This window comes from Canis lupus, chromosome 18 (assembly GCF_003254725.2).
Source record: "Canis lupus dingo isolate Sandy chromosome 18, ASM325472v2, whole genome shotgun sequence".
Taxonomy (NCBI): domain Eukaryota; kingdom Metazoa; phylum Chordata; class Mammalia; order Carnivora; family Canidae; genus Canis; species Canis lupus.
The window spans coordinates 6,779,664-6,793,255 of NC_064260.1; the positions used below are offsets into that span (position 1 = coordinate 6,779,664).

The window sequence follows — 13,592 nt, forward strand, 5'->3', positions numbered from 1 at the left end:
ATCAGTTGACTAAATTTATGTGGATCTATTTCTGGATATTCTATTCTGTTCCATTGATCTATTTGTCTATTCTTTCACCAATATGACTGTCTTGATTACCAGGATTGTGGTAAGTCTTGATGTTGAGGAGGTAAGCTCTCCAGCTTCAATCTGCTCCTTCAATATTATGTTGGTTATTCTGAGTCTTTTCCCTCTCTCTATAAATTTTAGAGTCATTTAATCAATATCCACAAAATGCCTTACTGGCGTTTTAATTGGGATTGTAATGATTCTATAAAAAAATCGAAATCTTGACAATACTGAGTCTTTTACTCTATCAGCATGGCATATCTTTCCATTCTTTAGTTCTTTAATTTTATTCATCAGTTTTGTAGTTTTCCTCATACAGACCTTGTACATATTTTGTTAGGTTTATATCAAAGTATTTAATTTTGGGGGGTACTAATATAAAAAGGCATTGTGTGTTTAATTTCAAAATCCATTTGTTCATGGCTGGCATACAGAAAAGCAATTGACTTTTTTGCATTAATCTTGTATCCTGCAATCTTGCTGTAATTGCTTACCAATGGAACTTTAGGCATACATTTTTTATCAGGGCTCATTTAACATGAAAATGCCAGTTGACTGACTGTCTTCCAAGGACACTCATGTATTTCATGTCTGTGGTCTTAGATCTCTGACATTCGTGGCCTGCAACATTTATTGGTTTGACAACAAGCAAAGGCAAGCAAAGTTTTCCAACTGTGTTCTTTGGAGTCCTAGAGCTTCATGCCATCATGTCTCCTCAAACATTGCTTAGGATAGAATTTAGTATATAGGGCTCTGAGCTTTGTATATCATTTTAGGTAGGGTAACTTACTTTTTTAAATATATATATACTTTTAATTTTTGAATTATTCTAGATTTACAGAAGAGTTGCAGAGATAGTACAAAGATTTTCCACATAATTTTATCCAGTTTGCCTCATTGTTAATTTATTACAGAACTATGGTCCATTATGAAAGCTAAGAAATTAGATCACTCAACTAAATACTATTAACTAAATTATTTATTTATTTGGATATCACTAACTTTTCCACAAATGTACTTTTATGAGCAGCTTAATTCTTATCTGTTTTACCAATTGAACTTCATGTGAAATTTCATTTAGACAAGGAGTCTGCTGGCTGCTTCCCTCCCCAGGCTTTCCCCTATCTCCACTTAATAAAGTTCTAGATAATGCTAGTGACGATGGAGGCAAAGTAAAATTACAGCTTTTCTTCTCATCATCTCAAATTTAGCATCTATTACTTCAATATCTTTATGAGGTCAAGGAAAATGGAGCAGATATTTTTAATTTTTTTTTACAGATGAGCAATTGAGGCATATAGAGGTGCAGTAACCTCTATGTAGGTAAGAGTCAAATTGAAGTAGGTCTCCTGACTGCCGGTTGACCTTCATATTGTCTCCACAGGGCCTTCAGGTGAGCAAAACATACCTGAGAGAGAAAAGCTGATCAGCCTCCGACTTCCTTGCCCTTGGACAGTCTCATCAGAGCCAATGCTTTTAAAAATCTGTAAGAAGAAGGAAAATGGGAGACAAGCGAAACAAGCATTGAAATAGATACTCACACTGCAAAACAAACATGCTTAATCACAGTTATTTTTCCAACTACAGTTTACAAACACAACAGTGTTGTGATTTTATTAGGCTACTATTGATTAAAACAAGCTTCTAGCAATCTAACATCTTTCCCAGTAATAGAGGATCTGCTATAGTGGGGATGAAGGGTATTTTTCAGAGTAATGGAAATCAACAAACACAATTACTGTAATATTAGAGGCTCATTGTAACTACTTATGTAAACAACATCTTTTCACATTCAAATTTGCAAAAAGTATTTATTAAAGCAGACCCTAAGGCAATAGAAGGATAGGTCAATAGATGTTTACTCTTGTAATTATAATGTGTTTCCATTTAGCAAAGATTACTATTAAACTGCTGTACCTCCATTTCTTCTGATCTGTATTATTATCTAGGGATTTCCAGGAAATCTTATGTATTAAGGAAGAGCCTGAGCATAGTATTAAGAAACTACTCTGAGGTCTCTCTTATTTAATTGCTTTCCTGGGAAATTTCAGAACATAATTGTTACATGGGTTATCTGTAAGTCTAGTAGGTATTTGAAATCCAGGTTGCTAAAATGTTTTATTTTCCCTCATTGCTCAATACATATCTATCTGCTAATGTATTAAACAGAACAGCTGGAGTCCTTGCTTACATTTTCCTCTAGGAAAGTTCTGTTCAGTAATGATTCTGAACATTTATTCAAAGCAGATTTACTGTTTGATACATTGCATTTGCAGAAAATAATTTTAAAAATCAAAGTATTAAGCAAATTCATACAGTGTCTACTTTTTAGAAGATAATCTGTACCACAGAAGGAAAAAAATAGAAAACTTGATGACCTCTAGCTCAGTCTATTTGTTGTAGGTTGCGTGGCTTGTTTCTCTTTCTACTGCCTTTCAGTAGCCTTGATGCTATAAGACTGTGATTGGATGTTACCATCAAGTTACCTTTATAAGACTTGAGTGTAATGACTGGGCATCACTAGGGCTACAGCTTTGGCCCAGGAGAGTACAAAGAGATTTTAAGAATACCTCCGCACATTGAAGCTGGTGCCCCTGGTGTGCCTATATGCTTGGCTGCAGCTTATGTGCAAATCTCCTCAGTATGCCTGCCTTCAGACCCAAATGTAAGGTGCATCTCAGGGCTGTTGGGCTGCTTAGCAGGGGCATATGGAATGGATCTCGGCATCAAGTGAGGTAAGAGACAGGTCTGTTCTCTAAGAGTCTCATTGGATAATAAAGAATCAGAGGAAGACATGGCCTGCGATTTGTGAATTGGGAATGTGAGCTGGTTCCAAGGCATTATTTCCTTCAATTTGGAAAGCCTGATCCTTCCTACCCTATGTTTGTTCTTCACATTGCCTGGATGACACAGGGCAACAGAGGTCAACAAACAGCTCAGAAACTGCATCCTCAGGCTGGACCACTCTCTTGACTCTTAAAGTGGCCTATACATATAGGCATAAATCAAAATTCCTTAATGTCATATATTTTTCTTCTTTGTCAGACCTGTGTGCAGACAAAGGCCTTAGGAGCTCTTGGCAGGCTGGCCACACCCCTTATATTGCTGTACCGACCTAAGTAGGACAATGACAATTGTCTTCCTAATTCTAGTTTAAAGGTACCAACATCTAGTTTATCTTATCAGAATATAAATTCCTTGAAGACACAACAAAAACTATACTTTTAATATAAATTTGTAGAATTATAAGTCTAAAATATGTGGATTCCAATTTCAAAAAGTGTAGGATTAAACTATGCATTTCATAATAGGCTAACATGAGCTTAAACATGCAATTATAACAAAGAATAGTATGTGCGTTCCTTCATGTTTAAAGCATGCATATTTTGCTTCTTCATATTTAAATATTCCTCTGCTGTCCAGGGTATTTATAAAAAGGATCTTCATGTTTATGGCCTCAAAAAGAGACATATAGACAAAAAGAGAAATGTGTATTTTTCAGAAGCTACTAAGCTCAAAGGCGAGACACACATCTAAAACTCCATAGAAGTCTACTTCACTCATGGCTTTCTGCTAACATTATTTACAAAGTCATCTTGGCACCACGTTGATGATACGAACAGGCAGGCAATAGCAGCTGGGGTAAACATTTTCCAGGAAGTAAAGAGGTTTGTCTGTCTCAGGAAGGTTCTGCATCCTGACTTCTTGCTTGAGGTGAGTTCCAGGGGCAAGTCTGAGGTAACAAACACCCTACCATTTGTTGACTGGGAAGACAGTGTGAAGACTCAGCAGGATAGTTCAGCCTCCAACACAGGTGATGATGAGGCGCATTACCAGACTGCTCATCTTCTCAGGTCCACAGGTTCTCTTACTTCCCTGTGCTCTTCCTCGGGTCTGATGCCTCACTGTTACTCTAACCAGTTGGTGCTGGGTCCTGAGATCCCCTCTCAGATGCAGCCCTGGTAGTTTCACTGTTTGTTTCATACACAAATGTTTCCACAACAAAGCCTGCTTGGCAAATGGCTTCACAGATTCAAAGCCGGATCTGTTGGTGGTGTGTAAAGATCCCGTAGGATACTGAGAAGGCCCTTGGCATTGAATTAAGGGCTCTGGGGTTAATTCTGATGTATCTCTCCTACTCCCATTCTCATTTTCTCTTTATGTCCACCTGCTTGAAGGGTTACAAGTATGAATCCACACCACTGTTGCATACTCCCAAAGTACAATTCAGTAAAAAATAGAGTGGAGATCAGGCCTTTTTGCCCTGGCAGGGGACCTCCTGCTTCAGTGGTACGAAGATGTGTAGCTGTGAGGACTAGGCCCCGTCCACCTTAACGCTGCCATGTTTTTTAGACTCTACTTTTCTTTTCATGGTACCACCTCATGAAGATGAGGCTGTTTGCTGGAAACACATGTGCCTCAAACACACGGTCACATAAGCATGTTGGCCTGCATCCTCCATCTTCCAGTCTCTGAGGACACTGAGTTTTCTCAGACAGGTGCACTCTCCTTCCCAGCAGTAGGCAGGTGTGCCCAGGGGCTAGGGTGCCTGTCATGGAGCATCCACTGTACTCAAAATTTAGGCCAAAACTAATCTAAAGACATATATGAAGAGACTTAGAGTTGAATACAAAATAGGTGTGTATTTTGAGGTAAAAAAGGAATTTTCAAAGAACCCTCTTGCATGTCAAAGGCGACTCAGTTGTTTCTCTGAACATCCCAGACCTGGCTTTTCTTCCTCAAGTAAAAGCTGGAAAAGCTCCATGTAGCACACCCGGCATTTCCAACAGGGGTGTGGCCGCATTATGCCCAATTCTGATGCATTAACTCCATTTGTACATCCACAATTATTCTCAAATCATTGTAGAATGACTCTTCACCCTAAAAATGCTGACAGGGTTTGTTTAGTTACAGAACAATTAAACCAACAATGATGTCAGAAATTGAGATTCATGACTTCACTGAACCTTTGTTTATTTACCTAGCCCAGATAACTCTGATTTTCCTATAAATGAAAAGTGTTGGGCTCCATAGATTGATAACGTGCATCTAAACTAAAAATCAGGTGCCAAACTAACACTCCACTACAGATAATAAAATGTCCAAGCTGTGGCATATTAGTAGCCGAGAGCAGGGAATTACAGGTTCCGTTTTAGATCAGAGATCAGTGATTCCTGCACAGTTCAATATCTTTTGCCTCCAAGTAAAATCTAGCAAATAATCTGATACGCTTCCAAGTCACCTTAAAAAACATCAAAAAATATCAAACAAATCCAAGTCCCAAGTTCCATTCCTTCCACCAAAGCTCTGAAGTATCCAAACATGCAAATAATAAACAGAGAAACATACTAGAAATATTTATAGAGCACTTTTGAGTATATTTGCTCCATTGAACCCTCATAATACAATTATTTGGTGGTTAAGCAACTCATTTCAAGTTCTCCAGCAGAAAGGTCCATAAACCTAAAGTGCAAAGTCATCTTTAGGGGCATAAAAGAATAACACATTAAATTTTAACAGCCACATCCCACGCAATTGGCCCAAGCCAAAGGGACACCTGTGGTGGAAGACTTACAAGGCCCTTGGAAGGGGGCAAGAGACAAGTAACAGCAATGAAACCTGATTATGTGCCAAGCACAGAGCCAGTTCTTCCAGACACACTCTTTTAACGGTTTGCAAATGACGCATCATTCACTCACCACCAGTTCACAAATATGAAAACTGAGCTCAGAACAATTTGTTGACTTCCCAAAATTCACCTGGGATGAATCAATCTTTGGTTCCTCTGACTTGAATAGAATGAGTTGCAGAACCTGCCACAGTCTGTCAACCCCATGAGGCCATTTCTTCAGACCCAGGCTGGTGGCTCATCTCTCAATCTGTTCCTATTCTCTCTGTTTCTCTCTGCCTTCTGATGTTGCTGTCACCAAGCCAGCTTCCAGAGTCTTCACTGCTCCTACTTCATTGCCTTGATGGCAAGACATGGGCTTCCTAATCTCAGGGCTCTACTGCTAAACACTATGGGCAAAAAGAGAAGGGTTGGAAAAATGAGGGATTTCTCCTAGTTTTCACTGTGTGAATTGAACAAAACATGTTAGTTATTTAGGGATGATCTTCTTTCTCTGACTACTTTGGGCGATACAAGATTGAGGATATTAGCCAGGAGCAAATGTGTTTGGGGCAAAGGGCTGCCCTGTGTGACAGGCTAGGCATTTGGCTCTCGATGAAGAAAGTGAGGAGACTGTAAGAAGCACCGCACCAATGAGAATGCTGGCTGGAAGTAAGCAAATCCTGGGTGTTCCCTGATGATTTTTAGTTTTTCTAGCTATTTTTTGAAAGGTTTTAATTATTTATTCATGACAGACACACAGAGAGTGGCAGAGACAGAGGCAGAGGGAGAAGCGGGCTCCTCACAGGGAGCCTGATACAGGACTCGATCCTAGGACCCCAGTATCACACCCTAAGCCAAACCAGACTCTCAACCATTGAGCCTCCCAGGTGTACATTTTCTAGCTACTTTTTAAGACATAGTTTCTTGTGTAGTGCAGACTGTTCTGAAAATAGGGGTATAACAAACTCTCCCAAATTCTAAGACATAGTTGAGTCATTCTGTTTGTTCTGGGGCTGAGGTCCCTGAGGTCCCAGGCATCAGACTCACCTGCAGAGCTTGATAAACTATAGATTGCCAGGCCTCATCTCAAAAGGTCTGATTCAGTAGGTTTGAGGAAGGCCCACGAGTCTGCATTTCTACCAAGTTTCAGATGAGGCTAATGCTGTTGGGGAGACCACACTTGGAAAAGCATCAGTCTTGTGTCTACTTCTTTCAAATGGTAATAGAAAAACATCTTAGATTTGTCTGCAACTCTTATCTCAAACTAACTTCCAAGCACCAGAAGCAAGTTCTGTGATACCTTGGCCCATGCAGGCCCCATGCCCACTGCTCAAGCCTTGTACCGATTAGGGACAAACAATCCAATTCTCTGCAGATCTCACTTCCTTACCTGGATAACAACCACCTAGCCAGTTGGTTCCTCAGTCTGTGATGGGTTCTTCGCTCTACTCTCTGTTCTCTGTGAAGTGATCACTGTTGCCTGGTTCAACCTGCAAAAGGCACTCTTGCCCTCACTGGGCACAGGTGATGCTGCAGGCTATATGGCCCCATGACATGTTTTCTTTAACCAACAATTGAATTTTATTTTATTATTATTTTTATAGATTTTATTTATTCATGAGACACAGAGAGAGAGCTAGAGACATAGGCAGAGAGGGAAGCAGACTCCCCACAGGAAGATCCCCACTCCTAGGAAGGCCTAGGACCCTGGGATCACGACCTGAGCCAAAGGCAGATGCTCAACCACTGAGCCACCCAGGTGCCCTGCAATTGAGTTTTTTTAAAGAATTAGTTTCCAACATATTTTTAAAAATCAAAGTATTTATTTAAAATTTGGGTTTCAGACTTTTTTCAGAATATCCAGCAGCAAGCAACTGAAACTGAAAAGCAGCAATACCATATCTTCCCAGGCCTCCTCTCTGGAGCCGCCTTCACCAATCCTATAAGACACTCATTGCTTTCCATGTTAATGCTGTGAAATCAGGATGTGGCTAATCATTGATGCATCTCATAATTACAATTGGAAAGCTTTTTCCAGCTTGGTGGAATGAATATCAATGATGCATCTTAATAGCCATAGCATTTTAGATTCCATAACATGTGGTACCAGTTGACTCCCTGAAAGCTTTTGAATCCTTGCTCTGATGTGTATGTATATGTATGTGTGTATATGCGAGTATGCATTTATGTCCATATGGATAAAGACTATTTATTTATTCATGAGGGAAACACACAGAGAGGCAGACACATAGGCAGAGGAAGAAGCCCAATGTAGGACTCGATCCCGGGCCCCTGGGATCACCACCTGAGCCAAAGACAGATGCTCAATGACTGAGCCACCCAGGTGCCCCAAAATTGACCATTTTAAATGGAACAATTCAGTAGCTTTTAATATTCACAGTGTTGTTCAACCACCCTTCTATCTAGTTCTTAAACGTTTCAAGGACTCCAAGTAAAACCTTATACCTTATGCCCAGTAAGCAGTTTCTTCTCATCCTCCTCTCCTCCCCAGGAAGCCTCCAGTTTGCTATCTCCATGGACTTACATGTTTTTGATATTTCATATAACTGGAATCATACAATATATGGTCTTTTGTGATTGGATTCTTTCACTTAGTGTAATGCTTTTGAAGTTCGTATGAATCAGGGTTTTCCAGAAAAACAGAACCAATAGGGTGTGTGTGTGTGTATGTGTGTGTGTGTATACGCATACATATAATAAGGAATTGGGTCACATATTTATGGAAGTTTACAAATCTAACATCTGCAGTCAGCAAGCTAGAGACTCAAGAGAGCTGATGGGAGAAGTTCCAGTCTGAAAGCCAGCAGCCTCGAGACCCAGGAAGAGCTGATGATTCAGTCTGAGACCAAAGGCAGGGAAAAACTGACATCCCAGCTAGAAGGCAGTTAGATAGGAGGAGGTTAGGATTTTTGTTCTCTTCCAGTCTTCAGTTCATAGAATGAGGCCCATGGACATCAGGGAGGGCTATCTGCTTCAGTCTATCAATAGAAATGTTAAGCTCATCCAAAAGTACCCTCACAGGAAAACCCAGAATAATGTTTGACCAAACATCAGGGCACCCTGTGTCCCTGTCAAGTTGACACATAAAATTAGCCATCACACGGTTTGCCCCTGTGGCAACATCCATCAGCATATTAATCCTTTTTATGCCTGAATAATCCATTGTATATGCCACAGTTGTTTGTTCTTGTTGAAACCCTGTCAAATTATTTTTTCCCCTAGCTTTGAGATATAATTGACATATAACATGACATATAACATAACATTATAAGCTTAAGTAGTACAATGTGCTGGTCTGATACACGTATATACTGCAAAATGATTACAATCACAGTGTTAGATAACACCTCCATCATGTCCTATAACTTCTATTTCATTTTTGTGGTGAGAACATTTAAGATCTACTCTCAGTAACTTTCAAGTTCATAATATAGTATTTTTTTTTTATAATAAATTTATTTTTTATTGTTGTTCAATTTGCCAACTTACAGAATAACACCCAGTGCTCATCCTGTCAAGTGCCCCCCTCAGTGCCCGTCACCCATTCACCCCCACCCCCCGCCCTCCTCCCCTTCCACCACCCCTAGTTCGTTTCCCAGAGTTAGGAGTCTTTATGTTCTGTCTCCCTTTCTGATATTTCCCACACACTTCTTCTCCCTTCCCTTATATTCCCTTTCGCTATTATTTATATTCCCCAAATGAATGAGAACATATAATGTTTGTCCTTCTCCGACTGACTTACTTCACTCAGCATAATACCCTCCAGTTCCACCAACGTTGAAGCAAATGGTGGGTATTTGTCATTTCTAATGGCTGAGTAATATTCCATTGTATACATAAACCACATCTTCTTTATCCATTCATCTTTTGATGGACACCAAGGCTCCTTCTACAGTTTGGCTATTGATCAATGGAACAGAATAGAGAACCCAGAAGTGGACCCTGAACTTTATGGTCAACTAATATTCGATAAAGGAGGAAAGACTATCCATTGGAAGAAAGACAGTCTCTTCAATAAATGGTGCTGGGAAAATTGGACATCCACATGCAGAAGAATGAAACTAGACCACTCCCTTTCACCAGATACAATGATAAACTCAAAATGGATGAAAGATCTAAATGTGAGACAAGATTCCATCAAAATCCTGGAGGAGAACACAGGCAACACCCTTTTTGAACTTGGCCACAGTAACTTCTTGCAAGATACATCACGAAGGCAAAAGAAACAAAAGCAAAAATGAACTATTGGGACTTCATCAAGATAAGAAGCTTTTGCACAGCAAAGGATACAGTCAACAAAACTACAAGACAACCTACAGAATGGGAGAAGATATTTGCAAATAACGTATCAGATAAAGGGCTAGTTTCCAAGTTCTATAAAGAACTTATTAAACTCAACACCAAAGAAACAAACAATACAATCGTGAAATGGGCAAAAGACATGAAGAGAAATCTCACAGAGGAAGACATAGACATGGCCAACATGCACATGAGAAAATGCTCTGTATCACTTGCCATCAGGGAAATACAAATCAAAACCACAATGAGATCCCACCTCACACCAGTGAGAATGGGGAAAATTAACAAGGCAGGAAGCCACAAATGTTGGAGAGGATGCGGAGAAAAGGGAACCCTCCTGCACTGTTGGTGGGAATGTGAACTGGTGCAGCTACTCTGGAAAACTGTGTGGAGGTTCCTCAAAGAGTTAAAAATAGACCTGCCCTATGACCCAGCAATTGCACTGTTGGGGATTTACCCCAAAGATACAGATGCAGTGAAACGCCGGGACACCTGCACCCCGATGTTTCTAGCAGCAATGGCCACAATAATATAGTATTATTAACTATAATCATCATGCTCAACATCAGATCCTCAGAATTTAATTTATCTTATAATGAAAGTTGTGCCCTTCGACCAAAATCTCCCCATCATCCCTCCACTCTCCACCCACGGTAACCACTACTCTCCTACTCTCTGTTTCCATGATTTTAGCTCTTTTAGATTCCACATGCAAGTGATACCATATAGTATCTGTCTTTCTCGTCTGACTTATCTCACTTAACACAATGCTCTCAAGATCCCTCCATGTTGTTGTTGCAAATGGCAGGATTTCCTTCTTTCTTATGGCTGAATAATCTCATATATATACACACACATATATACATACACATATATCATATTTTCTTGACCTGTTCACTCATTGATGAACACTTAGGTTGTTCCCACAGTTTGGCTGCTCTGAATAATGTGGCAATGAACATGGCAGTGCACATATCTCTTCAAGGCCCCGTTTTCATATTTTTGGATATATACCAGAAGTGGGATTGTTGGAGTATATGGAAATTCTTTTTTAATTTTTTAAAAGATTTTATTTATTTATTCATGATAGACATAGAGAGAGAGAGAGAGGCAGAGACATAGGCAGAGGGAGAAGCAGGCTCCATGCAGGGAGCCCGATGTGGGACTCGATCCCGGGTCCCCAGGATCACGCCCTGGGCCAAGGCAGGCACTGAACCACTGAGCCACCCAGGGATCCCCTTTTTTAAAAAATTTTTGAGGAGCCTCTATACTGCTTTCCAGAGTGGCTGCATCAATTTACATTCCAGCCAACAGTGCACAAGGATTCCTGTTTCTCCACATCCTCACCAGCATTTTCTCTTATCTTTTTGATGGCCATTTTAATAGCTGTGAGGTGATAATTCACTGTGGTTTTGATTTATGTTTCCCTGTTGATGAGTGATGTTGTGCATCTTTTCATGTGTTTGTTGCCTATCTGTATGTCTTCTTTGGAGAAATGTCTATTCAGATCCTCTGCCCATTTTTAAATTGGATTGTTTGGTTTTTGGCTATTGAGTTCTATTAGTTCTTTATATATAGTTTGCATATTGACACCTTATCAGATACATGATTTGCAAACACTTTTTCCCACTCTGTAGGTTATCTTTTCATTTTGTTGATTGGTTCTTTTGCCGTGCACAAGTTTTTAGTTTGATGTCTCACTTATTAATTTTTGCTTTGTTGCTTGTGCCTTTGGTGTCATATCCAGCATATCATTGCCAAGACCAACGTCAAGGAAATTTTTCTGTTTTCTTTGAGGAGTTGTATGGTTTCAGGTATTTCACTTCAGGTTTTAATCCATTTTGAGTTAATTTTTGTGAATGGAATGAGATAAAGGTCTACTTCATTTTTCTACATGTGATTATCCAGTTTCCCTAATACCATTTATTGAAGACACAGTCCTTTCCACATTGAGTATTCTTGACTTCCTTGTCAAATATTCATTGACTATAGATATAAGGATTTATGTCTGGGCTCTTGTTTCTTTTCCATTGGTCTATGTTTCTATGTTTCCAGTACCATCTTGGCCTGATGACTATAGCTTTGCAGTATGGTTTAAAATCACGAAGTGTAATATCTCTAGCTTTGTTCTTTTTCAGGATATCTTTGACTAGGGTCTTTTGTGACTCCATACAAATTTTAGGGTTTATTGGAATTTTGAAAAATATTGCACTGAATCTATACGTTGCTTTGGGTAGTTATAAACATTTAATGGTATTAATTCTTTGCTCCATGAACATAGAATATCTATTTTTTTGGTGTTTTCTTTAATTCCTTTCATCCAAGCCTAATACCTTTCAATGTACAGACTTTACTTCCTTGGTTGAATGTATTTCTAAGTATTTAATTGTTTTTGATAGTATTGCAAATGGGATTTTTCTCTTTATTTCTTTGATATTTTCTGATAGTATGTGGAAACAACCAATTTCCATATGTTGATTTTGTATCCTCCAACTTTACTGAATTCGCTGATTAGTTTCAACAGTTTTCTCATGGCCTTCAGGATTTCTCGTGGTCTTCAGGATTTTCTATATACAACACCGTATTTTTTTTAAAAAAGGTCATATCATTTGCAAACAAAGACAATTTTACTTTTTCCTTTACAATTAAGATGTATTCATTCCATTTTCTTGCCTGATTACTCTGGCTAGGACTTCCAATACCGCGCTGACCAGGATAGGTCAGAAGGGGGAACCCTTGTATTATTCTTGATAGTAAAGAAGAAAGCTTTCAACTTTTCACCATTGGGCTTTCACTCTGGGCTTGGAATATACAGCCTTTATTATACTGAGTTATGTTCCTTCTATGCCCAATTTGTTGTATTTTTTTTTTATCATGAAAGGATGTTGTATTTTATCAAATGTTTTTTATGCATATATTCACATGATCATATGATGTTTATTTTTCATTATGTTGTTTATTTTACTTATTGATTGATTTGTATATATGAACCACTCTTGCATCCCAAGGATAAATCCCACGTGGTCATATTGTATGATCCTTTTAGGGTACTGTTAAATTCTGTTTGATAATATTTTGTTGAGAATTTTTCCATCTATATTTATGAAAGATATTGTTCTGCAGTTTTCTTTCTTATAGTGTCCTTATCTGGCTTTGGTTTCAGGGTAATACTGGCCTTGTAAAATGAGTTTGGAGGTATTCCTTTCTCTTCATTTTTTTAAGTTTGAAAAGCACTGGTGTTAATTCTTTAAATATTTGATAGGAAAAACCAATGAAACCATCTGGTCCTGGGTTTTTTGGAGGGGAGGTTTTAGATTACTGATTCAATCTCCTTGCTTGTTATTGAACTGTTCAGATTCTTATTTCTTCATGATTCAGTTTGGTGGGTTGTATGTCTCTAGGAATTTCTCCATTTCTTCTAGGTTATCAAATTTGTTGGTATATAAATATTCACATTAATCACTTACTATCCTTTGTATTTCTGTAGTATCAGTTAGAATGTCTTCTCTTTTCATTTCTGATTTTATTATTCCAGTCTTCTTTCTTTTGATCTTAGTCTGGCTAAAGGTCTGTTGATTGTATCTTTCAAAAA

The 13,592-nt window shown here is 38.8% G+C and overlaps 1 protein-coding gene across 5 annotated transcripts in view; it reads right to left on the minus strand.

Annotated features, from left to right (window-relative positions):
* The window catches only part of HECW1 (HECT, C2 and WW domain containing E3 ubiquitin protein ligase 1), a 448,536-nt gene that overhangs the window by 155,024 nt on the left and 279,920 nt on the right, over positions 1 to 13,592 (minus strand). For all 5 annotated transcript variants that reach the window (XM_049096371.1, XM_025449281.3, XM_049096372.1 and 2 more), the window contains one exon: positions 1,478 to 1,553. In XM_049096371.1, the coding sequence (XP_048952328.1) occupies positions 1,478 to 1,553 (76 nt within the window). The remainder of the gene's footprint in view (positions 1 to 1,477; positions 1,554 to 13,592) is intronic.